Below are 27,596 nucleotides of genomic sequence, written 5' to 3' on the forward strand. Positions count from 1 at the left end.
AGTTCTTATCAGGGCAATGCACAAGAAGTTTGACAGGCATTAATGGCTTGAGTAATTTTGGTTGGAGTACGATAAATAAAAGGATTGTGTAGTGCATGAAGTAATAGATGTCTCTGCAAGCAGTTGCTTGGCAGCTGTACTACTGGATGGGAATTTTTTTTCTTTTTTCTTAGCTATGTAACATTTTGAATGGATGATAACACTGAGAAAAATGTATTTCCACCTTTCCCAGATGCATTCATCACTGGTAGAAAAAGGCCCATGGGAGGGTAATCCACGGAGTTGAATTCTGTACACTGTGGTGCTATATAGTATGAAAATGTGTGCAGACATATTGCACTGATCAGACGTGGTAGTTCAGTATCTGCAGGCTTTCTTAAAATCAGGCTAGTTTTATAATTTTTAGAGACCTATAAATGTTGCCAAATTGCTTGGAAATTCACTGACAGTCTTCAAGGGACATTCAACTTTAAAAAGCATACTTGAAGCATACATTGTTGCTTAAGGCTTTCCTTGATTTTTTTTCTGGATGACTCATGGAAGTGTGCATGTATGTGCATCTATATTTAAAAATGCCCTTTTCTATTTTGTTTTTCAGGTTCTCAGCAAGTAACTTGTATTGATTTTAATATTTTTTTTAGTACTTTTTGTCTTCAGTACTAATTTCTAGAACAAAGTTCAGTTATCTCTTAAAATGTTGTTCTTGCTTCTTTTAAGCAAGTTTACCCCCTTTTTCAAATTGTACCCATCCCTTACTCAAGCAGACATCACTATTAGATATGAACGTGGGTTTCTAATTTAGGACACAGGACAAGGCGGACAGTACTCCAGCAAGTCACTGCATGGTGAAGTTTGGTAATCTGCCCCAGGGGTGAATCATTATTGATTTAAAGGAAGATGAAAACTCAGTGGTGTTTTGCAGAAGGGCTAAATTACCTCTTCTGGACTTAAAAATCTAGGGATATTGATTTAAAATTGATTATCTTGGTTTACCTGCTGCCTATTACTTCGCAAATTCAAGTTGAGTGAGGATAAAACACGTTCTGGTTGAGTTCAGTGTATTTGTACAAAATTTTAACTAAACCGTTTAAAATATTGCTCTTTTTTGTTAAGCCTGCTTAACTGTGTATGGGTTTCTTAGAGTACCTCACATTTTTTTTGAGGGCAGTCTAGCAACGTTTGAATACTTCACTGTAATTGAATCCTGATGCAAACCCAAGTTTTTGTTATTCTTGCATTCACTACAGTGACCTTGATAGTATGAATGCATCACCTTTGCTGCTCCTTGGAAGGTGGTCCTGTAAAAATGGGATCAGTTACGTGCATTGCTAAGATCCTGTTTTCAATGCAACTGAATTAAAACCAGTTAGAGCTAGTTAATGGACTTTCCCTTTGTATAGAAAGGAGGAAATAAACAAAGGAGAATAGAAGCTGAATTGTTTGAGGGGAGGTAATCTCTGGGTTTTTTCTGCCATAGATTAGGGATGATCAATTATCATGTCAGAAGGCGGAGAAGCTAATATACCCCAGAATCTACACATAGTTACTTAATCATCCTGCCTGATGCATAACATTCATCATTCACGTTTTTAATGCCACTTACTGTTATCATCTCACATTTATGCAGGGCACATTTAAGGAGAGAAAAGTCATCCTGATAGGCAGCGTCCTGGGGAATAAAATAGTGGAGAAACCTGTAGGGTTTGATATCTGGCTCTTCAGTCTAAGGAGCTTGAGCCCTGGCCACATGCAGACAAACTATTGTACGCATCTGATCTTGAGATGACAGCCCTGTGGATGACCTAAGTCATAGTCTGAAGGAAAACCTTAATGAACTCCCATCTGTGCTGTGTGGGTAGCCCTCAGTGGTGCTGTAAACTTCTTTTTTCCAAGAGTAAGTGGGAGCTAACGTCATCACAGACCAGTGAAGAATGGAGGCAAATGCCTGTGAGCAGCTGGTATTTATGCAGTGAGCTCAAGTAGTCACCCCATCCTGTCACCTGCCTTGTTTGGACTACTTTCAGCCATCTTCAGGGTGCAATTGCAACCAACCACTGGATGAGGTGAGCGCTTGCAGCAGGGAGGTCAGTCAAGGAGGAGTCAGTCATAAACATGCAGGGTGATACCAAACAAGGAAGTGGTTTATGTATTGCACGTATGGAAGCATGCATTATACATATGTTATTTCCTCACTAAACTTTTTGGTGATCTAGTCCACGCACTGAATAAAGATGAATGTGAGTGAGCTGGAAGGAGTAGGGCACTTGTTTAGGTCTGTCCAAGAAATCCCCTGGTTCAAGGTGGAGAACAGAGCCAAGAAACTCCTCTGAAGGAGGAACCACCAGTAACTGATCATGTTGATCCTTTTCCCTTCTAGCAGTTACAAAGCTGAGAGGAGGTGAGTGAACCAAAAGAGAAATCTGGATGCAGTGTCTCCTCCATCTTTCTATAATGAGGTCTTGGGAATGCTGAGTGAGACTGTGTCACCAAAGCCTCAAGATATATTTGAGTGTGCAGCTTCATAAATGCTTACTATGAAGCAGTAAGTTGCTTGATTCCTTTAAGCCTCTTCCTAGCCACATCTAGAAATCGTGAAGCCATTGTTTTCATGTCAGAGCCAGGAGGTGGGTGGATCTAGAATGTGGATTTATGACACATTTTTTCCCCCGGTGCTTCAGAGAGTGGCACTATTGGAAATGCAAGCCAAAAAGGCAGCGGATTCCCACTCTGCTATCCTGCGTGCCTATATCTCTCCTAATTTTTGATCAGACGTACCCACAAAGCAGTGAAAAATAGTATTGCGGGAGGACCAGCCACCAACCAGTGTAGGGTGCTAAGCAGTGTGTTGCAGGCAGAAACGTGTTTGGCCACAGTTCTGATGCTGAGGAGAAGCTAAAGACATGTTCATTTATGCATCAGATGTGCAGCCACAATTTAAAACATCTGAAATCTTTGTTGGGACCATTTAGCTTCTGGATGGCAATCCCACCCTTGGAAGCTCAGGCTGTTTTTCTGCTCACGTGGCATCGCCCTGGCTTCCAGAGCATGTTGTGACCCAGCTGAGTGGGCAAGCACTGAGGACGTACCCCATCAGCAGTAGAGGGGAAAAAATGTGCTGGAGAGTCCCTGTACAGTATGCAGATTGGGGCTTTATGTCAGAAGTGTTCTCGAGTATTCTTGAGTTTGTCTCTAAATCCTTTTCAGCACCTTCAGAAATCAACTGGACTGGAAAAACCTGCCATATTTTGTCAGAAGAAAGTCTGTATTTGCTTCCTGCAGGAAGGTAATACCTCTGCAGGGTGGGAGAGTCAAGAGCTGTGCTTTCCTACACAGCTGCATTTATCCCATGCAAAACACTGATGTTCATCCTGGGCTTTGTGTTGCTCGGTTGTGATCTCTGTAGTTTTGCCTCAGCAAAACAATTTAACACAGCGCTCATCTTTAAGCACACAACTAGTGCTTCTGCTTGGAAACAGAAGTTGGAGAGAGTTATTAAATTATGAAAATGAGCCTTTACCACAAATTTCCCTGTAATTTTCCTTTTTGTCACTCATGTAGGGTTTTTGTTCAATGTTTGAGCTCAGCGTGGTGTCACCAAGTTGCTTGTGATTTAAATAGAAGGAGCCGGCTGCCAGAAGTAATGCTTGCAGGTATTCCGTCTTTTCTTTATTTGCCTTACAGCAGTGCCTGCAGGCCAAAGCAAAGATTGTGCTGGCAGCATCTGAATAGTTAGTTCCTGCCCCTCAAGTCAAAATAGATCAAGGAATTATCATTATCTTCATTGCACAGATAACAGCAGAGAAGGATGAAGTGACTTGCCAATGGTCATGCTATGAGTTTCTGGCAGAGCTGGAAAGCGAAGTATTATTTCCTCTGGTCTGATGCTTTTATCCCAGTGCCATCCTTTTGTGTGACTACCTACTTTCAGCATTTTAGTTTTTTTCCTTAATGTTTCCTGGCACAAATGTACAGGCTGGTAAATGGCATGAAATGTATGTCTCCCAGATCTCTGCCTTTCAAGATGCTTTTTATTTTTACCACTCATCTTATGATGCCCAGCTGCCTTTGTAGAGCCATGTGTCTGGAAGAATCTCAGGATGTGCTCATCTAACCTGCTTTAGAACCTACAAAGACACAGATGCTACAGGTTCACTGGGTGATTTTTCCTGGTGCTTCATTACTTTTGTCCTTAGAAAGCTGTTTCTAAATGTAATTCTGTTCTTGTCTTGCTCCAGAGACAGCAGCCTTTTACTTATTTGAAGACTCAAATTCTCTTTCAGTCTCTTTTTCCCTGGGAATGAAAAGCTTTGCTTCTTTCTTTCTCTGTTCATAGGTTTCTCAGCTTATGCTTGTTCTCTGATTCCCTCTTGGATTCCCTCAAAATGCACTGTGTTTTTCCCGATGTTCCAAATGCGGCACAGTACAGAGCTGCCAACTCCCTTGGGACCTTTCCCCTTCTCCCCCAGGACCCGGTAGATAACTTCTCTGCCTCCTGGGAAGCCCTGGGTTGAAGCTGCAGCTCTTCTTTCCTTTCAAAGGGGCATTGTATGGTCCCATGTTTCGCACTGCAAAGGTTACCCTTTAGGAAGCTGAAGGTACTGAAATTTCCTTTGGTAGCATCAAGAGATGTTTTCCCAAGCATCTGTAGTGTACTTTGATCTGTGCCGAATTTGCTAGGTAGCTTCATTTCGATGCTTGGAACCTGAGATTTTAGGGCAAATGGTACCTGTGGTCACGCTTAAGTGTCAAAAGACTGTGCAAGATGTCTGGGTTGGCAGCAAGGATGAGATCTGTTAGATTTTGTCTCTGTCTGCCATTTCTCTTAAAAATGGTGATAGCGTGGGCAGTGTTTGCCCTGATCCAGGAGAGCCACTGTCAGTCTGAAACCAAGGACAGGATGGGAGTGGGTTTATGGATCACAGGTATATACAACCACAGGTATACAAACCTTTCCATTTCAGCTCCAGTCACTTTGAGGTTTTGCTATTCTAGGTTTTTGTTCTAATGTAACCCATTTTATTTTTATTTTTTATTTTAAGAATTTTATTTCAAGCCTTCTGGTCCTCACTGGGGAACTTGTTTATGGAAAGGGTCTGGATCATGGTTCTGCAAAGCTGTGGCCAGCTGAGGGCCCTGTCAAAGATGGTGGGTTCATGCTTTTCTCCCATTTATGAATGAGTTGTGAGAGAAGAGCAGTGGTGGTAGGAGGGACCAAGTACCGTAGGAAATCCAAAACTAACTACTATGGGAGTTAAGGACTTTGCCCATTCTTCCCTCTGACATGCTGCACCTCTTCAGTAGCTGTTCTTCAAGTGGAAACACAACGAATCTATTTGGCTGTCTCTGATTTCACTGGAGTGTTTAGTAATTTGGCTTTTAATATTAGAATTCATCAGCAAGACTGATTGGTGTATCATACAGAGTGGCAGGTTTGGCAGAGAAGGAAATTTCCCACGCAGTTTAAAAATGGTCCGTGAATTTAACGCATTTAGGGTTTAATAGCAGCTGGAAGAAGGATGCAGCAAGTCTTGTATAAAGGAAGGAGCCAATACAGGAATTAAGAAAGTGAGGTATGGTAGGGAGCAAGAACATGCACATTTTATGCATTTTATTCAGTAACTATGGTTTTGTTTTGTTTTTAATGGCATGTGGTTTTTAAAAGGAAGCTTTTGCTTAAATGCAAATAAGATATTAGGTTTCTAATGATAGGAGAGGTGCTTATAAGTGTGCTGGAAGCTAACCTGATAAATGCACTCAATAATGAGGATTCTATGGCAAAATGCTGAGCCCTGTGGATATGGTCCAGCAGAGTGCTGATAGGGGTAGTACTCATGTGCTTAAAGTTAAGCATTTTCCCAAAACGCTTGATGGATCAGAGCTGGAGTCCTTATCGCCTTGCTAGGAGTGAATTTTTAGTTTAAGAGTCTTGTGAGTCAATAGCATTTATTCTTAGGCTTCACAGCTAAACCACTAATGGAATATAGGGAAATTACAGCTCTTCTGTGGTGTGAAGGAATCTGGCTCAGGTCTTAACCACAAAAGTGTTCCCCAGCTTTGAGAAAATATATCTTGATTTCCAGAGATCCTAGAAAAAACAAAAAACACGTATTGCAACTCCCTGTGGATCTGCACCCTTTAGGAAAATATTCCTTCATGCCTCTCTTCCTTGCTCTGTTAACCTTTCATCTCAGGTATGCCTTGGCCTCAGGTGCAAGCATCTGCCAGGGACAGCAGAGAGCCCTTTTCCCTGAAGCCAGGCAAACAGTGGTGTCCTCATGTCTCCCTCTCCCTTCCTGGGATCGGGATAAATTACAGCCCAACAGGAACTGTCTGTGCAGAACTTAGGGCTGATGCTGCTTTAAGTAGAAATGAACGTATGCTAGGTCTGGCAATTTGAAAGAAGTTTCCCAAACAGCAAATTATGACCATGGCCAGTCCTACTGGGCCAATTTTTAATTATTAAAAAAACAAAAAAAGAACCCAACAAAAAACAGTCTGTAGCTTTATGAAGGGGATTTTGCACCACAGCATCTGTGACTCTTGCCTTAGAGTCCCTGCAAAATACAAGCGTCTGCAAGTGTTCGGGTTTCAAGGGCAAAAAATTACCTTGATTGATGCTACAGCACATGGTGCCCTTTGTAGCCTTCATTATATAGACAGTCCTTAACATTCTCATACACCGATGTTCCTGATAAGGTGCTGAACGTGTTTGTTAAGTGAACAAAGTGGAGGTAATACTTCCCATCCCTCGAGATGAGTGTGCTCAGTATTCTATGGTTGTTGGTGATAAGTCGTCTTGGAAATCACAAAATAAATGAAAATAACAGAGTACAGAGGATTGCTTGACAACTGAAGTGCCAGGACATTTCTCTAAATCCCAAAAGTGGGCATCTCCAGTGATGACCATCCTAGTTAGCTTGCACTGTCTGGACATAAGCTGCCACTAATGCCATTATTCTCATTTAGAATGTTGATGATTTCTGGGGGGTGGGGGGGTCCTATCACCTGCAATTTTCTCTTGTGATGTCTGGTTGTGTTTTCCTAAAGTCCTGTGCCTGCACATCAGACGAATCTGCAGGCAGCTTCGAATCTACCAGGAGCTGAAGGCATGTCTGTACGGCTCTGTAAACAGAAGGCAGATGGCAAGGTTCCAATTCATTTTTTCGAAATCATGTGCTTTTAAGAGTCTTCCCTAAGATTATGTGGTGTTTGGGGGTGGGGGTGGTATATGATAGATTGCATTAAATATTCTGGCTCTGTTCTGTATGGGGTGGTACGCACATGAGGAATGACAAAGTAGTCTTGCCCCAAAGGCTCTGTAGTTTAGTGCCCAGATTCTGTGATGTCTTTAGGTTCTGCTGGTAATCCTGTTGCCATTGCAACGTTAATAGCTATGTCATGGTGTAGCTTCATTATACTAGATTTTTTGAGAAGTTACTTGCTTTTTTTTTGTGGCAAAAGCAGTGATTTTTTGAAACATTCATGTAGTCGGCAGCAGGGCATACAGAAAGGAGTGCTGGAGGTGAGACATTGCTATGCCTGCCTGGGTCGCCTCCACAAAGGTGGGCACTTCAATGAGTCTTAGCAACATTTTGCTAAGGAAAAATACTTGGTGAATGGCAAAACTTGCGTTGGCTGCATCCACTGTGCTTGAAGGAGTGTGTGTTGAGCCCTGCTTTCTTACAATTGAGAGGAAAAGACTGCATACAAATGCTTTAAAGCTATGCGTTTTACCCTTTTCATAACTTACGCATCAATAATCAGCAGTCTTAATAACAAAGTATATTTTATAGGTACATTTTTCTAATACAAGTTAATATAATGGGGATTTGAGTAGTGATTTTGTACATGCAGTGATACTGCTCTTTTGCTATTTGTTCTTTTAATACGTTTTTACAGGAGTAGCCAAGTATCATGGAGTGTTTATCAAAAGATGTGTGGCAAGAAGCAATAGATCCTTATGGGTGGATCAGTTGATGTTAGATAATCACTGTGAAATAGAAGATACCTGGTTTCACTTGTTTTTTCTCTTTGCTGTTTCCCTCCTGGCAACCTCCTCCAGGAGATGCTCAGAGAAAAGGCGGCCTTGAATTAGGTGAATTTAGTGTGCATGCACCCCTTCTTCCCCCAAGCTGTGCTAGCACAGTGGAATTATACAGTAAGAACAGGGTTTTCGGGCACAGTAAATCTTGAAGCCTTAGACCACACTGGTGCATTGTAGTCCCTGTCTCAACCAGGCATATCTCCTGAGCTGTTATACAGATCAGAAGAAAAAGATTAATCATTATCCCTGTGCTAATGCAAATTGCATGCAGATTACATCTGTTATCTGTCTAGTATGAGTATGAATTTAAGTTTTTTTTCTATTTTGTATCTTCCAAGCATGAGCACTTCTCTGTAGTGGGGCTGCTGGTAATTAAACGCATTGGGTTAGTACTGTCCACAAAACCACAGCATCCATCCTGCTCTCTTTGTCTTAGGCAAAAGTACTTTTCTGGTATTTTCGGACTGAGGATTAGAAGTCTAGAGAGAAATTATCTGAGAAAAGCTTTGACAAAGAAAGAACAGGCTCTCCAAGAGATTTAGGCAGCAATTTGGGTTTCACCTTGCTTGAACCCAACGCTGTGTCCAGCTGGGAGGCAGCAAGGTCTGGGAGCACCTCGGCTCTGTGATCGCCTTGGGCTTCAAGTCATGTCTTGCTGTCAAGGAGCCATGTTTAATCTTGTAGGGACTGAAGTGGGAACCACCTGAAAAATCATCCTGTTTCATATGAGATAAGTCTTGTTGCTTGGGTTAGCCATAGACTCATGTTAGAGAAATGGGACCCTGCCTTCTGTCAGGGCCACTGAATGCTTGAATTGGGTTCCTCTCTCTTGTGTGACCTCTTGTTTCAAGGCACATATCAAAGCATCTCAGGTTTTGGAGGCATTCAAAATGGAGGTAGGGAGCAGAGACTGTAAATTGGTCTAAGACCTGGCATTTACCTCACATGTTTGTCTTAGGAGATAAATGATGTGAAAAAACACTATATATTCATTGCCAAGGAAATTTGAAGATTGCTTTCTTGTTTTTATATTTGATGTGTAAAAAGGACCAATGTGAAGTCCCCATTTGACAGAAGATTATCTCCATATATGAACCGGTTTAGGATTGGGCTTGTATTTGGCAAGGTGTTTGGATTTAATCCTGGGGCTAAAATTTACCCCCTAGTACTATTTAGGATCTGTGCATCATTGATTCCCATGTAAGATCTTAAATAGAATTGAAATGGCATTTAATGCTATGTAGTCCAAGAACCTTTAATTCCCTGGACTTGGTTTTCAGAAGCCCTTACAAGCACCTGCAAATTGGGGCCCATCCTATTTGCCTAACTAGCCAGGCATGGTTTGCAGCTACTTGTCCTCAAGGGACAGAGGCAGACTTGGGTAAGCTTTGGGATATTAAAAATTGCAGCACAAAAGTCAAGTTATGACTTAAACACTAAGTTCTGACCCAGGTATAATATCCACAGTCAAAGTACCCCTAGGGGAGCCATTAGGTGTTGAGCTTTTCTAAAAGTGTGTTATTTCTATACAGATATGCAAAGAGATAATACAGTAAAGTGTTTTTTTGTTTGTTTTGTTTTTTTTTTTCTTCTCAAAACAGTGTTTCTGTCTTAACTAGTGTATCTTGTTTAAAATTATTCTGCTGCTTAAACCTGCTTGCAATTTCATATGCCTTTAGTGTGACTTGTTCAATAATGCAGGTCTTGCTCCAAACTCTGAAGTCACCAAAGGCCTGAGAAAAAACCAAAATAAATCAGTAATATCATTAAGTAGAAACTGAGTGAAAAATGGCCAGAATACAAGCTTTTGAAGTGGAACCAGAATTACTTGTCTTATGGTTACTCTTCTGACACAGGTTTCATTTTCTTCAGTTAAGCCTGGTTTTGTAAGTGCATTAATGGTAGCATAACTGGTTATATGATGACAGGTGAAGGTATTGATTTAATCACAAACATTAATTTGACTTTTAAATCTTCTGGCAAAAACTCAGACTGCAAAAGAAACTTGCCATCTCATGGAGGAAGGAATCCCAAGGTGTATTATGAGGTCTGAAGTGTCAAATACAAAACATTTGCACATACAGGAATGTAATCATAGTAAAAGAAATCGCAAACGCATGAAGAACACATGAAAATCCATAGCATAGATGTCTACAAAAGGTGATGTCTGTATCTGTAGACATCTGTGTCATAGATGTGTATAACAGCAGCCAGGATAGAGATGGCAGCAGCAGGATAACATTAGTTTTTCTTAAAAAATAATTAACATTTTATTCCACTAAGCATCATTGTATGTTAGGCATTAGTAGGACACAGCACAGTATGTTGTAAATATTGGGTTTGGTGCCTTAAATGGCTAATTCCATGCTAATGTCATTATCAAAGGTTGCAGATGAAGAATGGCCTAAAAGGTTTATTCCTTGTGAAATCATCTCCTGTAGTTACTCAGATGTGACTAATGATGCATCTTCTGCAGAAACTTTCATTTATTTATTTGGTATGTCCCTTTATTCTTAAGAAATGTTAGAAATAGAACAACAAAAAAAGGTAGAATCAGTTTTCTATGCTTTTATTTGCTTCCTGATTAATTTTGGTCTCAGAAAAGCAAGAATGTACATTAGCAATTTCACACCTTGTTACATCTTCTGTTTGCTTTCATCACACGCATGGCTGTTTTCATGAATGGCAAACATAAACATAAATGATGTAATATCCCTCTTTGATTTTGAGTATCTTGCTGAGAAATTAATGCATATGTGCAGATTACTTGTAAAGCAACATGTGAACAATTCACCATGCACATCTACCCTTTGTAGTGTCAAGGCAGAGATTTGAACAAGACTTCTGCCTGCTTACATAAGAAATATGGGAGTTTACAGCTCTATGTATCTTTACTCTTAGGTGAGTTTATTTTTTTACATGTTGTACTCCAAATGGAAGGGCTCCGTGACTTGGCTTCTTTCTATTAAGAGGATGCTGTGCTTGCAGAAGCAGTGACCTTTGAAAAGCAAGTCTCAAGTAATCCTTTTATTTTCCTGAGATCATATAGCACAGTATCCAGTTGCAGGCTTTTAAGATGGAATGATTGCATACTTTGTCTGCTTGCCTGGATTGGATTACATTTTGTTTGACAAAGAAAACTAAAATACTTATACCTTCCTTCCTTCAGTTCAGAGCATCGTGATCTCTGTGTGTTCAGGATGCAGAGTAGTTGCTGTATCATCCCAGCACCACTGGGATTTATTGAATTTACTTAATTGGCCTTTATCTCATGGTTACACTTTAACGCTTCTTTTGAAGGAGATTCAAAAAGGATATGGTTACCCCTTTTCTAATTTACTTTGAGAGTTGGGTTACTCATTTTCTTATCTTCCTTCCTTTTCCTGGTAGATCAGAGCATTCTGCAGAGCCATGATTGAACATGTTAGAGACCTGCATGGTGAGACATTGAAGTCCATGAAGCTGTTAACTAGCCAAGCTTTTTACACGCTGATTTTTGAAGAGGATGCTCAGTTTTAGGGGAGTAGGGAGTTTGACGGGCACTTATGGATGGCCGGTGGTGCATTTTCTGTTGTACTGTGCTGATGCATGTGAAGGAGAGCTAAACTCCCCTGAACCTCCCAGGGAAAGATTTTGCAGCAGAGTTCAGGAGCACTTGCATCATTCTCTTGTTTTTAAAGCACTTGTGAGCCTCAGTCCCATAAACACTTCAGGAAACCTCAATAAAGTGGATGAAAAGTCCATTATTTGGTCAGGTGATCTTGATACTGAGAATTGCATGGTTTTCACCTTCCTGAGAGGTGTTCGATACCAGGGAGGGCTGAGGTCTCCCCTCGCTGCACTTCTCAGGTTTGCTTTTGCTAGTAGGAGTTTATAAAGGTTTAATGCTTAGCTCTGACTTTCTCCAGCCTGTCAGACCTTGGCTGCCAGCTCTGCAAGCCTGGTATAGGCGTTGCAGGGATCTGGGGACATGAGTCCTTTCTTCTGAGTACTTTGGTGTCTCCATTCCCTATATATAGCATCTTGAGTGGCTCATGCTAAGAAGTGATCAGTATCATCTATTTAACTAGGGCTGTAGAATCACCTGTTTTTTGGCACCACCCCCCCACAGTGAGACTTGTTTTCCAATGCCTCTGAAAACAGTGTGTAGCGCCCTTTAAAATAGAAGGGAAGTTAATTTTATTTTAATGAAGTTCACTACTAGCTATGCCTTCTCTGGGTTAATGCATCTGACCATACACATGTGCACAGTCTGTGTATCTCACATGTACAACTTGGCTTGCTGTGCACATGCATGCATGACATATATTTAGGCACCTGGATTAATTAATGGTAAGTCCTATACCAGATCAGCAGTTTGAGTGTACGTTGTTACTCACTTTCACATAGACCAGAAGTTTGTGAAGGACATCAGCCCAGGGTAAGGCGACTTTTGTGGATGAAAAATTGTTGGTGATCACCATGCGGTGCCTACGTAAACAACACGATCATTGTTCATATCCAGGTGTTTTTTACTTGCTCAGCAGAGCAGTCGTGAGCACGGTGGTGGATGCCCAGCCAAAAAGCAAGCGTTGCCTGTGCAGCTTGATGCCAGCTCTCCAGCAGAAAACAATATGGAAATAGCCGACACCTTTCAGGATCCTCCAAGAGCCAAGTGGGGGAGAGATTAGTAAACAGGAGTGAGAAGAACTGAGGCTGAAAAGAGACTGAGCTGTGGGAGCTTGCTTTGAAAGAGAAGGCTTGCTGCTAGCCTTCAGTCCAGGGATAATTGTCGGGAGTTCTTTCGTTGCTCATTTTGGCTGATGATCAGGCCTGGCAAAATTAATTTGTTGTTCTTATTTTCCTTAATGGGTTGGGGTTTTTTAGTATTATGATAATTAGCTAGCCCTGCATATAGAAGTCTTTTTTTTCAATAGTTCCAAATACAATTTGGAAGATAAAATGTGGTCATTTGCTACTGCTCTTTGCACTCAGTTCCCCATATGGCCACAAAGGTCTTTTCTGTGGGTCTCCCCAGCCCCCCTGTTATTCTTACCGAGAGCTGGCCTGTCCAGAGGGCGAGTTGAAGGCCCTTGGACAGCCATGGGCTGGTTTTTCCTCTGGAGAAGCTGCTTTTGTCCCTGTAAATTAGAGACTATGAATTGCTCCCATCCCCTTTTCTTTTCACTCAGTGTTGTTTCCTAATCTCTGGCGTGAAATACCTGGGGCATTAGGTTTGCATTGCCCATAGCAACTTTTGCTAGGGAGCTGGAAGAGGTGGTAGCAACCACAACTCAAAAAGTCTCTGCAGATACCAGACAGAAAACAAAGGATCAAGCCTGTTTCTGATGCACGCGTGGTGCTGCAGAGGGCAGATAACCTTTCAAGGCTGCATCTTAAAATAATAAGCGGAGCTGGTATAGCTGCTTTCATGCTGAATCTTCCCCAAACATGCCACAAACTTCCAAGCTGTGATTGCCGTTAAAATCTTGACAGTTGCCATTTGCAAGGATTAGCATCACTGTGTGAGCTGTAACACTCCAGCGATACTTGCGGGGAGCAATTGAATTATAAAGGCTGTGATGGCCTTGCCTACCCTGTCCCTTGCTTCTGGAAAGAGAAGACTGAAAGATGCGTGGGCTTTAGCTACCGTACAAGCCAAAGAAGAAATAGTTAAGGAGCCTATGTAATCTAAGGTCTTCTGAAAAATGCATACCTTCAAAGCAGCTGAAAGCAAGCGGTATGTAATCAATATGTAATTTTGATAGCGTAGCCCCCTGACACGTTTGACAAGTCAAGGTGTGGGGTTGATGTGTTTGAAAAATGCTTGAAAGATAAGGTTGATGTGTAAGCTGCTGATGGCAGTTCACGTTGTTACTTGGCTCAGGTGGGTGATGCTGGTCAGATCCTCAGATGATGAGAATCTGCAAGTCCACGTTAAAAAAGGGCAAGTGTCACTGGGGTGAAAGCCCCGTCAACCTGCAGTAGCTAAGGATTGCCTTGCCTTTGAGGATGCGCTGACGAGTTGAGTTTGACTTCAGCAGGGGCAGACCTCCATCTTACTAACCGTGGTTTTTGTCTATTCTGTTTTTCTCCTGTCTTGCAGCACCTTCTCCAGTCAGTAGTGTGAAAAAAGGGAAGATAACTAAAAATAGCATCTCCCTTTCCTGGCAGGAGCCAGATCGACCCAACGGCATCATCCTGGAATACGAAATCAAATATTTTGAAAAGGTGTGACGGACTGCTTGTTGAGCATCCCCAAGTACCTTCTCTTTGCTGTCCTCTTTTAGTTATAATTATTTGAGTCATGGAAGGGAATGGAGTGATTTTATGCGTAAATCAATGTCAGATTGATTTTGCAGTAAATGATTAGGAAGACTTGAAATGAGGGTGTTGTTTTCCATTAGTGTGCCACTTCTCTTGAACAAATACATTAAATCTGCGTGTCAGATTTCTCTCCAGCCTTATCACATTAAGATAGAGCCTGCTCATTTGTTAAAAATAAGAGGGATTGGGGATCGAGCGTTTTATCTCCTCCCAGAAACATCAGGCTGTCCCTTGCCTTTTGTATTTCAATTTCTGACTTGATTTTGCATCAATGATGTAAAGAGAAAAGAAAGGTTTTGTGGAGAGATTGTTTCTGCTCTGATGTGAAGAAGGGCATCCTGGCTTAAGAGCTTGCCTGGATTTTCCAGCCCTTGCTCTTGGTCTAATGGAAAACACTTTCTCTTCCTACAAAACTTGCCTCTCCTAGTCTTCCTTTCGAATGGCAACTTGTTCTCTTCTGGCAAAATTAATGCAGTTTGAAGGAAAATGGTAACAAATGTGCTTTGTCTGAATAGCATCTTTTAAGTGATGCGGCCTTAGATCTTTGGAAGTTTTACATTTCTAAAAATCAGGTTTGCAGTTGACTGAATAGCAGATTCTTGCCTTAGCTGGGATTGTAAGGTGTTCTTACTTCTGAAACAGTCAGGCTTTCTACATGAAAACAAGATGAAAATAATTAAATTGAGTCATAATTCACTGGTTTGGAGGGTTGAATTTCTATTTTAAAATATTTAATCTTCCATTAGTTCTGTCTATGGCCCAGGTGAAACCACTCAACATGGACCAGGACTAGGTCTTTCCTCCTCCTCCCTTCTTTCTCTGACCATGGGAAGGATCTGCTCAAGCAGTCCATGCAAGCAGAAGATTTCTGAAATTCTTTCCGCTGTATCAGGATAAAATCAACATTATTTTTGCAGATGAGGGAGCTTGGGCTAGGACACAAGATGTGTGAGTGGCTTAAGTAGGGCTGAAGCTTTCAAAAGGATTAAAAAACAAAGCAAGAATCAGGTTATGCTATTGCTGGAAATAATCCATGACTGATTATTTTATTAACTTGTTTGATTAACCATTATGACACATTGAATCCTTACTGTGGAATGGCCTAGGAAGGTTGGGCTCTAGAAACCTTGATAACGAGCAAATAATAAAAGCAAAAAAAACCCCATATATATTTTCATTTTACTTTGTTTTCAAACAAATCAGTGGGAGGGGGAGCTTAAAACGTTGTATTTGTGATCCAGAACTAGTCTCAAGTAGCTTCAGTAAACAGTTCTTCAAGTGCAGGTCCTTCATGGGGAGGTAGCTACAGCCAGTCTGAGTTTTTGCTGTCTTGATTTATTTCGTTCAGGCTGATAACGAAACTGAGTGTTTTTCATAGGAAAGCTCAAGTGTTTAAATGTTTGCAGAAGCCAACAGTGTATTGAAAACCTAACAAGTAAGGATGTGACCTAATATTCACTTACTGCTTTTTAATCAGTCATTGATTTGAATTTTGGGTGTCATCCTTAATTTTTCTTGTTTGTTGCTACTGTCATTTATATATTCTCAGTTTTCAGCCCTTTGTAAGGGTAGATTTGCAGTGTTCATTTCCAAGGGATGAAAGTGGTCTTTATTAAAGGTTTTGGAAAATGGAGTTTTGTCAGATTGCTTTCTTTTAAGAGAAATTGCTCCTTAACAGGAAAAAAAAAGGCATACACACACATATACCCCCTCCAAAAACAGTCTTGCGTAGCTCCAGGCTTCAATGAAAAACCTGTAATCCTACATTTGGAGATTCTCAAGGCCTTATCCAGGCATATTACTGTCTATGGGAAGTTGCCCATTAAATCAAAATGAAAAAAGAAAAATCAGTTCAGATCCTACTAGCTATGTAGAAATCTTCATAGGGAATTACTAAGAATTCCTGTTAACCTCATAATAATTTGCATCTGAGAGGATATTGTGAATAAAAAGCAGTTTCCAAGTTTGTAGACCTTAATTTATGAGCTCTTGTCTAGATTATATGTTACAGTAAATAATTCTAAGAGTAATTACCAAGCATTTCAGTGAAATTTTAATCAAATAACTGGAACTCTTTTGCATTAGAAACTGATGTAAATGAAGATTTATTTCAGCAATTTTTCTTCAAGTTCGTTGCTTTAGAAGAACAATGCAAAATTAGGTATTTTTCTGGAAGTTTGGGTCTTTTTACCCTTCCCAAGGTCTAATTCATGGCTCTAGAAATGCCAGCCTGAAGTTGTACAATGTGCAATATAATATTCTCTTTTAGGCCTAATTACATTACTGGGAAGTCATTTTGGTATAAAGTAAAACCCCTTTCCAAGGCAATGGGACCTTCTTCCTCTCCCCCCCCTTCCCCATGCCTTCGGACTGATCTTTAAAGGATGAACCTTTCTATTGCCCTGGGCTGTTTACATCCCAAACTATGGAAAGCTGCTCCTACTGCAGATGCCAGTTTGGTCCCCGTATTGTCATTTATGGGTGGAAAGTCCCTCTGCTCTGTTTCATACCTCCTAGAGTAACTGATTATAAAAGAGAAAATCAGATCTCACATTTTGTACTGCAGAAAGGGCCTTCAGAAGGGGGGAGCTGAGAAAAGAGATCCTCAAAAATGCATATTCGAGTCACCTTTTGTAACGTTGCTGTGGGCATTGTTAAGAATCTGTCTTCTGTGAGAGTCACTATTTGTCTGTTTGAACATTGTTGTTTTTTTCTGGGGGGTGGGGTGGGAAAAGGACCAGGAGATGAGCTACACCATCATCAAATCCAAAGAGACGACGATTACAGCAGATGGCTTGAAACCAGGCTCAGCGTACATCTTCCAGATCCGAGCCCGGACAGCTGCTGGCTACGGTGGCTTCAGCCGAAGATTTGAGTTTGAAACCAGCCCAGTGTGTAAGTCCTTTTAATTACTGTCAGCCCATGTCTCTGGAATGGTTACCAGAAATGAGTCAGGGGATCGATGCCTTTACAAAGAACTCTTCCTTGTCCTGGCCTTATCCATTGACTTTGGAAATATCAAGCACATCATGACTGTGTACTGGACAGGCTAACACAGAATCACACAGAACCACAGAATGGCCGGGGTTGGAAAGGACCTCTGGAGATCATCTAGTCCAATTGCCCTGCTAAAGCAGGTTCACCTAGAGCAGGTTGCACAAAGTCATGTCCAGGCAGGTTTTCAAGGTCTCCAGAGAAGGAGACTCCACAACCTCTCTGGGCAGCCTGTTCCATGCTCCATCACCCTCAAGGTAAAGATGTTCTTCCTCATATTCAGGTGGAACCTCCTGTGTTTCACTTTGTGCACATTGCCCCTTCTGTCAGTGGGCACCACTGAAAGGAGCCTGGCTCCACCCTCTCGACACTCGCCCTTAAGGTATTTGCATGCATTGCTAAGATCTCCTCTCAGTCCTCTGTTCTCCAGGATAAACAGGCCCAGCCCCCTCAGCCTTTCCCTAGAAGGGAGATGCTGCAGTCCCCTGATCATCTTTGGACCCTCTCCAGTAGTTCCCTGTCTCTCTTGAACTGGAGAGCCCACAACTGGACACAGCACTCCAGATGAGGCCTCACCATTGCAGAGCAGAGGAGTAGAGGGGGAGGATAAGCTCGCTCAACCTGCTGGCCACACTCCTCCTAATGCACCCCAGGATCCCCTTCTTGGCCACAGGGGCACACAGCTGCCTCATGGGCAGCTTGCTGTCCACCAGAACTGCCAGGTCCTTCTCCACAGAGCTGCCTTCCAGCAGGTCAGCCCCTAGTCTGTGCTGGTGCAGGGGGTTGTTCCTCCCCAGGTGCAGGACTTTATACTTGCCTTTATTGAACTTTATTAAGCCCCTCTCCACCCAGCTCTCCAGCCTGTCCAGGTCTCGCTGAATGGCAGCGCAGCCTGCTGGTGTATCAGCTGCTCCCCCCAGTTTTGTATCATCAGGAAACTTGCTGAGGGTGCACTCGGGCCCCTCATCCAGGTCATTGATGAAAAGTTGACAAGAGTGGACCCAGCACTGACCCCTGGGAACACCAGTAGCTACAGGCCTCCAGCCAGACTCTGTGCTGTTTATCACAACCCTCTGAGCTCTGCCATTCAGCCCGTTCTCAATCCACCTCACTGTCTACCCATCTAACCCACACTTCCTGAGCTTACCTATGAGGATGTTGTGGGAGACAGTGTCCAAAGCCTTGCTAAGCTCAAGGTAGACAACATCCACCTCCCTCCCTTCATCTGCCCAGATAGTCATTCCGTCATAGAAGGCTCTCAGGTTGGTCAGGCATGATTTCCTCTTAGTTGAATCCATGATGACTGTTGCTTGATAACCTTCTTTTCCTCCACGTGCTTACAGATGACCTCCAGGATGAGCTGTTCCATCACCTTTCCAGGGATGGAGGTGAGGCTGACCAGCCTGTAGTTTCCTGGGCCCTCCTTCTTGCCCTTGTTGAAGACTGGAGTGACATTGGCTTCCTCCAGTCCTCAGGCACCTCTCCTGTCCTTGCTTCCTCAACTCACGTGGTGAGGCAGCAGGTGAAGTCAGGAGGCCTTCAGGCTCCAGAAATTCATAGTGTTCCCTACTTAGAAAAATCCTGTATTTATGAGAGCTGATGCAAGAAAGGACCTGTCCTCCCCGCTCAGGAGGGAAAGAGGGGCTGGAACCTAGTCCTCCACACCTCTTAATGACTGTCTGCAGAGAATGCTGAGCTCTCTTAAATATCTGCATCTGGAGAAAAATCCCTGAAATGGTGCATCTCTGGAAGGGGAAGAATTGAACTCGCATTTGCATATTTTGGTGTGGTTCCTGTTGAGCTAAAAGATGGTTTCCTGTTGGCTGCTGATGCCACAGCCTCAAGGAAAGGAATTTGACTTGTGATCAAAAATGGGAAAAATGTGCACTGCCCGTACAGGGCTTTTGCTTGGCCTGTCACAAACTTAATATGGTTTTAGGGTGGGTTTTTTTGTTGTGGTGTTCGGGGGTTTTTTGTTGTTTGTTTGTGGTTTTTTTTTGGGGGGGGAGGTGTTGTTTTTTGTTTTTAAATGAATCTGATCATCCAGGTCTGGATTCTGGATATTTTGTGGCAGAGTGAACTCCTGAGGCATGCAGAAGCTCAGCTGCTCTTTCCCCAGTGTTCAGGCACAGCTGTGGAGAAATTCTTATTGTCCCAATTACCAAATTTTTGCAGAGGTGTCAAATATAATTGTCTCCCTCAGAAAATATGTCTTCTCTGTTTCAGTTTGTATAATTTTTTATACTGTTTGCATGGAAGAGAGATTTTTTGGTGGAAATATTCTGTTCATTCCAGTGAGAAAGAGTCTATTTTCTGTATGTTTTCCTTGGAAATTTCAATTTTTCAATATTTTGATTACTGTTACTCCTGTTCATTTAAAATTCATCATCTTTGAGAAGAAGATGCCCAGTTGCCTTTTCAATGCACACTACTTCTGAAGCCATAATAGATTTTAAAAGAATCATTATACACATACAGATGTAGCTGTGGAGCCAGTGATTGAAATAACAGTGCAAATTGCATCACAATACAAACATTAATGCAAGAAGAATGGTCTATTTAATGTATTTCTTATTGTATTAATCATTAATTGTGCCCTACAAGTAGCAACAAAATCATGTTATGCCAAAAATTATTCTATATCATACTAAGGAAATTTTGCTTGCATTTGGAAACTTTCTAGTTTAGAGTCATTTGAGTAATAGTGTTCCAGACTGTTAATAAATAATACATGAAATATATACACACTTGATCAAGTGCTTGGGTACCTATGATCCTGGTCCAAAAATAACAGCACTTCCATAAAGCCTATCATGTAAGTATATGCATTAATCAGGATATTTTTTGCAAACATCATGTGGTAACATCTTTAAATCCCTTGAGTCTGCACCCCAGTCTTTTTAGCGTTTTAAAGGCAGAGGAGTAGGTACATCTCTGATACTAAGGAGCTGCTGGCATAGTTGGAGGAATATCTACTGCATGGTCCCCAGTTCAGGATCTGGGAACTGTTACTCTGTTGGACTTGAGTTCTGGGTGAAGCAGGACTTAACCAGACGTTTAAACGCTTAGTAGAGCAGAAATGCAATGTAAGCTTCAGTATCATGTAAAACGCAGCTCCACTTGATATTTAAAACATTTTAAAAAGCAGTTATTTATTTTTTTTCCCCCAGGGCCCTATATAAAGTCAATATTAGGGCCAGGAGTGTGACCAGACTCACAGTGCTTTCTTGCACATCCCGGGGAATTTGAAAGCAAGCACAGATCGAAATCTCACTGCTACATCGGAGTTCAGATCTGAAACTCTTGTTAGAGCCAAAGCAAATTATTTTAATTCAAGAACAGATGAAAACCTTTCAGTGACTGTTGTGAGAATCAAAGCCAGCCTCCATAATTGTTTGGACCTAACAACAGGTTTTGTTTCCAGTTCAAAGGTTTCTGTAAAGTTATTTTTAATATACTTTGGGGAAATATGAAACAACAGCCTGAGAGATGCAAGGGAGGGGGAAGCCATAACTTGTTTTGAATTTTTCTCTTTTTTTCCAAATTTTGGGGTTTTTTTACATACTACTGCAGGCATCTGCAATTCTGCAAAGCACAGCAATGCAGCCAATGCTGCATTTTTCAGCAGAAGTTTTCTATTTGGGCGGAAGCTGTTGCTAGGTGTATCCACTTGCTGCTGACCTCCTTTCCAAATGCCACCAAGCTCGTCTAAACTGATAAAACTAACCTTGCCAAAAGCTGGTTTTCAGCTGGTTTGGTGAGCTAATCCAGCTGGTCAGCTGGATGGGAGTGGGAACATGTCACCAAGTTGAGGAGGGCTAACACAAGTCCCCCCTGGCTTTAAATGGCAGCAAGGTCCCAGCTCGGCTTATGAATTCAGGCTTTTTAGCTGTCGTAGGTCCCAGTTTTATCTCATTTCCCCATCCCTTGAGCTGTGCAAAAAATCACCAGTCACAGCTTAATGTTCTCCTTTAAATGTTTTTCTTTTTAATTATTTTGTCAAGAAAGCAATAAAACATCATCTTAAGGAGCCTCCATAAATTTGTGAGGCTAATAAAATCTCTGGATGATGGCATGGGTTTGGAGCAGTTAACATTAAATATTTAATGTATCGCGGCCAATCCTTCTGAAATCATTTACATTGCTGTAGCAGGTCCGTGCCACTCGCCGTTGAGCGCTGGAGAGCTCCTGTATGAGGAGCTACTTGAAACCCATTGCAGATCAACGTTTAATGCCATACCTTTTCGACCTAACTTTTAACAATTAATATGGGACTATATTCCGTTATTTTATAGCCTCCATAAAGTTAATCCTTGTGCTAAGGAGCCCTTTTCACTTCAGTCATTTAGTTAAAGGCTTCTTCAGTGTGAAATTGATTCTTGCTGCTCCCCGGGGTGGATGAAGCTTCAGCCGGGGCTGGCACAAGGGTAGGAGCTATAATGAGGTTTTTCCCCGCACGGCAGCAGTGCCTGTGCCTGGGAGCTGGGTTTTGCGGGGAGAAAGCCAGTTTTATACCCCGGGGTGGTTAAATATATATGCAATTAAATAAACTGGCAGCAAAGAGGGCAGGGTGAGAAGGCTTTTTCATTCCTGCTTGGGAACCCCATGTGCAGACCCATGGGGAGATGTGGGTGCCTTCCCCTGCAGTGGAAAGCAGATGAACAAGATACGAGTGGTGTTAGCATTTCCGTTTTACAGGCTGCAGGAGCTTGCTGACCTGGTCTTACTTAACCTGTAGCAAACCCCTGTTCTCTAACAGCTTTCCTGACCTTTCCGCTAGCATCTTTATCACAGGACGCATCTCCTGCCTTTTGGCCAGAAGGCTTTTTACAAGGCATGGGCTGGAAGAGTTCTGCTTCCCTTGGCTGATAAAAGGACCAACCAGTGTATGTGTCTTAGCAAATTCCTATTCTACAGAGGGCATCTTCTGGCCGTGTAGTATAGATGCCACAGGAAGCTTTTAATTGTTTATAGCTTTTTGAAGTGCACATAATGCTGCTCATATCTCAGAGATCTTGCTTATGTCTCTTAACAATAACATTCCATAAATGTTCTCTCTGCATATGGGAAGCTGCTGGGGTTTTGTCCTTTATTTCTGAGATTTTTAATGCAGCTAACCCAGGAAGACAAACCTGAGTTTGCAAACTCAGCGGCTGTGTTCTGCAACACTTTGGTTTCTGAATTCAATGATGAGATGCAATTTTGTTGGGGTTTTGGCTTGGGTTTGCATGTGTTTTAGGTTTCTTTCCCCCCATTTCCTTTCCAAACTAGAAACAGGCAGCAAAGGGGGGAAAACACAAACTGTAAAAGAAGAAATGAACTGGTAAGACTTGAAACCTTGCTGACAGCCTTGTTAGAAAGACTCGTGTGAGTGCTGGCTATTGTTTTAACCTTAATCTCCATTTTCTGTTTCTCATCTCAGCAGTAGCTGCATCCAGCGACCAGAGCCAGATTCCTATAATTGTTGTGTCTGTAACAGTGGGAGTCATTCTGCTAGCTGTTGTTATCGGTTTCCTTCTCAGCGGAAGGTAAGAGAAGAAGCTGTGTATTTATACTTATCCAACTTTTGTAATAACTTCTATCTGACCAGCTGATTGGTGAGATTTAGGTGAAAGCAGCATGTGAGCAAAGCTGTCGAGCGGTAGCGCTGTAAAGCAGCACGAGGGTGGGATGATTGATCTGTTTGGACAGGCAGGAATGACTAAGGCTCGTTCGCAGATGTCGTTCACTTCCCAATGTTTTTCATCTCTGTATAGACTGGCCCTGATTATTCGACTTGATTCTCACAGGAGTGTTTTTACATTCCTTTAAAAATAAGCGGAACATGTTGTTACAGGTAAAATATCCTGGAGCCCGTATGTTTACACTCAGAGCTCACAATGGCCTTTGTTCACAGACAAAACTTGACTTCAGCAAAACACTGCAACAGTTGCAAATAAAAAGAGAAGAAACCCAACGGAATGGCCAAATGCCCCGAGTTTTGGTCAGATCTGGATTTCATTTCTCATGTGTAGGACGCTAATGTGTTCCCCATGCACTAGTAAATTATACAGAGAGCTCCCCCCATGGAAGGAGATACTCAGTTTCAAACTATCAAGCGATTCCATTGATTTCTCATGTGCTTAAATGTAGGCAAGTGGTGAAGGCCTGGTCTATACAATCTTTGACAGCTCTAATGCAAGTTGATGGAACTTGTTGGTGGACAAGGGATTGTGGTATTGGGAGGAAATCTGGTTTGTATCAGGATCAGTTTGTACTCTGGCACTAAACTTGTGTAGCAGCCAGCACGCAAGGCACTTTTTTCATATACTGCCTGTGTATTAATACCATTTTTCAATGGCATAGTCAAACGATGCAACAGTCTTCATGCAAAGCAGTGGGACGTGCATCTATTGATAAGGCTGATTTTTTTTTTCAGTGCAAAGTAAACATTTATGCTTCTAAGGTTCCCATCAGCCCGCTGTTGCTTTCACGATACAGGTCTTTTCTTAAACTCGGGTCTAGCAAGGTGGCTGTAAATTACAGGATATTTTAAATGTTAAGAGTAGCTATAAGATACTCACAGAGGAACTGTGCTGATACCGAACATATTGGCTGAGGGTCTTATTTCCCAGAGGAGGTAGGGTATCAGTCTGTGAAGGCGGCACGGTGAAATCCAGCCAGGCTGAGCAGCTCTGTCCCCAGGCGTAAGGCATCCATGGAAGGACACAGTTATTTCCTGTCTTAAAAGGTAAGTGTGCTGCCAGACTCATCTCCACTCAAGGTCAGAGACTGACAGTCTCTTTCAGCTCAGCCGTTAAGAGTTCCTGTCATCTGCTTTGAGTGATTTGTTGGGCTTAAAAATGGGCAAGTAAATGCTCCTGTCTGCACAAGAAGCATGCAGCGGTGGGGGGCAGTGAATGGCTACGGGCCATTCACACCGGGGGCTGCAGGAAAGCTGTAGCCAGAAAGACTTGGCTCTGAACACTGTAGGCAGGAGTTCAAGTCTCTCCTTAAAGGCTGGAGGTTTTGAGTCAAATCCCTCCTTGAACAGATGTGGGGGGATGTGGACCTTGGCCTCCCCCAGCCTAGATGTGTCCTTGTATCAATGAAAAGAGGAGGATGCACACGCAGCCTTAGGCAAGCTATGGATGTAGCCTGGCACCTCTGCAAGGAGGGGTGGGGGGGGGGGGTGCATTGCAGGTGGAAGGATATATGTTCCTCTATGGCCATAAGGAATTGCAACTGTGTGGCAACCAGCAGCTCTTGCTCTTCCCACAGTTGCTGCCAAGCACTCAGGACCCCTTTGGGGAGGACGTGCCCTTGCAGGTCTCCTTTTTGCTGTTACCCTCTCTGGTCTGAGCAAGCAGTTGCAAAGCCGCAGCCATTTGTCAGCAATTCTTGTTAGTTATGTCTTTCTGTCCTTTGCCCTAATGGGCTTTCCAAGATGTGCTTCCTCTTGGCTCTTTACATCTTGGCATGTTTATAAAAGCCCTTGTCTCCTTTGGCTAGTTTTAGTACCACCTCTGCTGCTGCCTTAATCCTCCTACCTTGTATGCACGCCTCTCTCCATGGACCCCAGGGCAGCTGCAGGTTACTGGGAACTTCTCCTTGGTGCCACACTGGGTGTATGGGAAGGGGTAGGCACAGGGAACTGAGCTTTTGGTCTGTTTTTACCTTTTCAACCCTTCTGCTAAACTGGGAAGAATGCAGTACCTCAGATGGAGGTGGTGGAGCGCCAAGTTTTGATCCATTGTTAGAGAAATGGCTTCAAAACCACAGAGCTTCTTGGCCACTTTGAGTTCCCGTGAATTTTAAAGCCTGTCTAGTGTGTTGAGTGACTCATGAGAACAGAAAAATACACCCCAGAAGCCCAGGAAGCTGACAGCCAATTTGAAATTAAACAAAGCAAAACAAAAAAATTGCTCCTGTTTGGAAGCAGCAGAGATGCCGCTGAAGTGTGTCACTCACGCTGCTTTGCCTTGGATATGATTTTGAGACAATTTGTGGAGTGAATCTCCTGCTGTGACACCGCGGGGTCGATAAACGCATTCCAAGTCATGGGATAATTCCTTTCTGAAGCTGTTAACCTGTTTCTGGAAGACACTTCCCTGTATCTTTAGAGTGGTGATGTTGTTCCAGTGCCTGGTTCCAGGGGGTTAAATTTCCTTTCCTAATTCTTTCCCATACTTGCTTTTAGAAAAACAGACATTTTGAACTCCAGGAGCTGCTCCAGCTGGAATCACCACTGCTTTCCACACCAAGTAAGCTGTGCAAAGCCCAGGCTCTGTCTTTTCTGCTAATGTAGGAAGCAGGTACTGCCCAGCAGCAAAGCCAAGAAGAACCCTCTTGCTGTGCAGCACTGAGGACATAGCCTGGCTGGTTCCTGCAAAGAGGTTCCTCATTGCTGGCTCCATGTTGTTCCCAGGCTCCCTGGGAGGCCCTGGGAACCTCAGAATTAGGATATTCCTCCCTAGGATGCTGTATGGCACCTCTTTGCACCTATCCTCCCAAGTGCTGGGCTGAAGTGAGCAGGGGGTTGAGAGCAGTTCTGTGGTGAGAAGGGGATGTCCTCCCGCTCTTGGCAGCTCGGAAAGTAGTTTCCCAGCCATAGGATTCAGGAGTTTGCTGTGCTCCACAAGCTTTTTATTTTCTGCTAGGTTCCCAGAGGCAGAAGTTTCCACAGCTCTTCCCCCCCCCTTTTTTTTTTTTTTTGCTTTTAAGTATGTCTACAGTTTTCTTGCTTCTTTTGAACGAATGTAAGTAACAGCATGGCATTTTCCATTGGCAGCTGGCCCTACACCAAAGGTCAGCTGAATGGTAATCACGGTGGCATTTCCACAGGCCAGCATCCATCTGTGGAAATGCACTTTGTGTCTGAAGCTGGAGGTTCCTGGGAATTTGAAACAAAATGTGCTTTGCCTTAAACAATTAAGCTGCATTTCAGAGCTGATTTACTTGCAGATGCTCCAGAAAACTCTCCCTGTAAATAATGTGTCCTCTGACCAAGGTCATAAATGCCAAGCAAAATAGCTGATCACTTTTAAGTTATCCTGCTCTTTGCATCAAGGGCATATTAATAATATAACGATCAGGATTACAAATCAAAGAGATTCACTAAATCAGACTGTAGTTGTCTCAGCAAAAAAAGAGAAGTGGATTGAAAATCTATTATTAAACCAGCTAGAAGCATTGAATTAAAGAACATGGATTTGTTATTATCTTTGTTTTGTTAGGATTATGTGTTCTTCTTGAAAGTGCAATGCATTTTCAGATAGAGCAAGGCTATAAATTTTACTTTCCTAGCAATGCTTGAACTAGATGCTGCTTGGCATCGTTGTTCCCAATTGAGGTATATATTAATCTAAAACCATTAGAGACTTTTGTTTTACACTCTGTGCCAGACAATGCCAGTCACAAAGATCTTTGCTGTCCGTCTTGCAAGGAGTAATAATGTGCCACAGTCATTATTGTGGCATCAGCCACTTTCTTCCTACAAAATGACATAGGAAGCCAAGTTTGCATCAACCTGGGAAGGAGACTGTTGGGGTCTGCAGCGGATCTGCAGATAAGTTAGTTGACCTCAAAGACTTAGCTGTGTACCTTTAAGACAGCCACAGATTGTCAGGTATGTAAACAGGGTGTGAAGAATCGGAACTTAGAACTGCAGCATACGGGCACCTACAGCAACAGCAAATAACAAGCAAGAAGAAGGACACAAAAACCTATCAGGTGTCTATCAGGTTTAGACACCTGCACTAAGATATATAAATGGTTTGTATAAACAATAAAGGCCATTTTGTCCGAACCCAGCCACGCAGACATAGTGTTTCTTTTAAGTCCGCCTCAACTTGCATCACCGCAGGAGACCTACTGCTTCAGAGCAGTTTCCCCTTTTCTGTCCTTCAAACCAAGCCTTGTTTGCAAAACTGATGGGGTCTTAGGGTGAGTGTTAAGAGGTTCTGGTCCCCCAAGCATTTGAGCTTTGTAACACTAAACAAAGGCATGGACTTCTAACAGAGCAAAATGGGGATGCTATTAGGTCAGTGCTGTGCATGTTTGCAAAAGCTGCCCAGAATAACTAGGAGGTGTATTGTGCATCTGCATTTATAGCCAGCTACCCATTATGGATGACCTTTCCATCTCAAGTGATCTTCCAAAGAACCAGAGGGAGCTTTTTATAGAACTTAAGAAAAAAATAGATTTGAAGCAACAAAAATCTGCCCCTCTCCCTGTGTCATGCATATATAGAAAGTCTCTTTTTAGAAAGGAA

At 42.5% G+C, this 27,596-nt stretch overlaps 1 protein-coding gene across 10 annotated transcripts in view; it reads left to right on the forward strand.

Annotated features, from left to right (window-relative positions):
- Nucleotides 1-27,596, forward strand: part of EPHA5 (EPH receptor A5) — a 211,508-nt gene that overhangs the window by 141,681 nt on the left and 42,231 nt on the right. For 5 of the 10 annotated variants that reach the window (XM_037381647.1, XM_037381678.1, XM_037381696.1 and 2 more), the window contains 3 exons: nt 14,130-14,254; nt 17,086-17,245; nt 22,767-22,872. In XM_037381647.1, coding sequence (XP_037237544.1) covers nt 14,130-14,254; nt 17,086-17,245; nt 22,767-22,872 — 391 coding nt within the window. The remainder of the gene's footprint in view (nt 1-14,129; nt 14,255-17,085; nt 17,246-22,766; nt 22,873-27,596) is intronic. The other 5 variants (XM_037381655.1, XM_037381687.1, XM_037381722.1 and 2 more) reach the window with 1 other exon arrangement.

Source organism: Falco rusticolus, chromosome 1, assembly GCF_015220075.1.
Source record: "Falco rusticolus isolate bFalRus1 chromosome 1, bFalRus1.pri, whole genome shotgun sequence".
Lineage (NCBI taxonomy): Eukaryota > Metazoa > Chordata > Aves > Falconiformes > Falconidae > Falco > Falco rusticolus.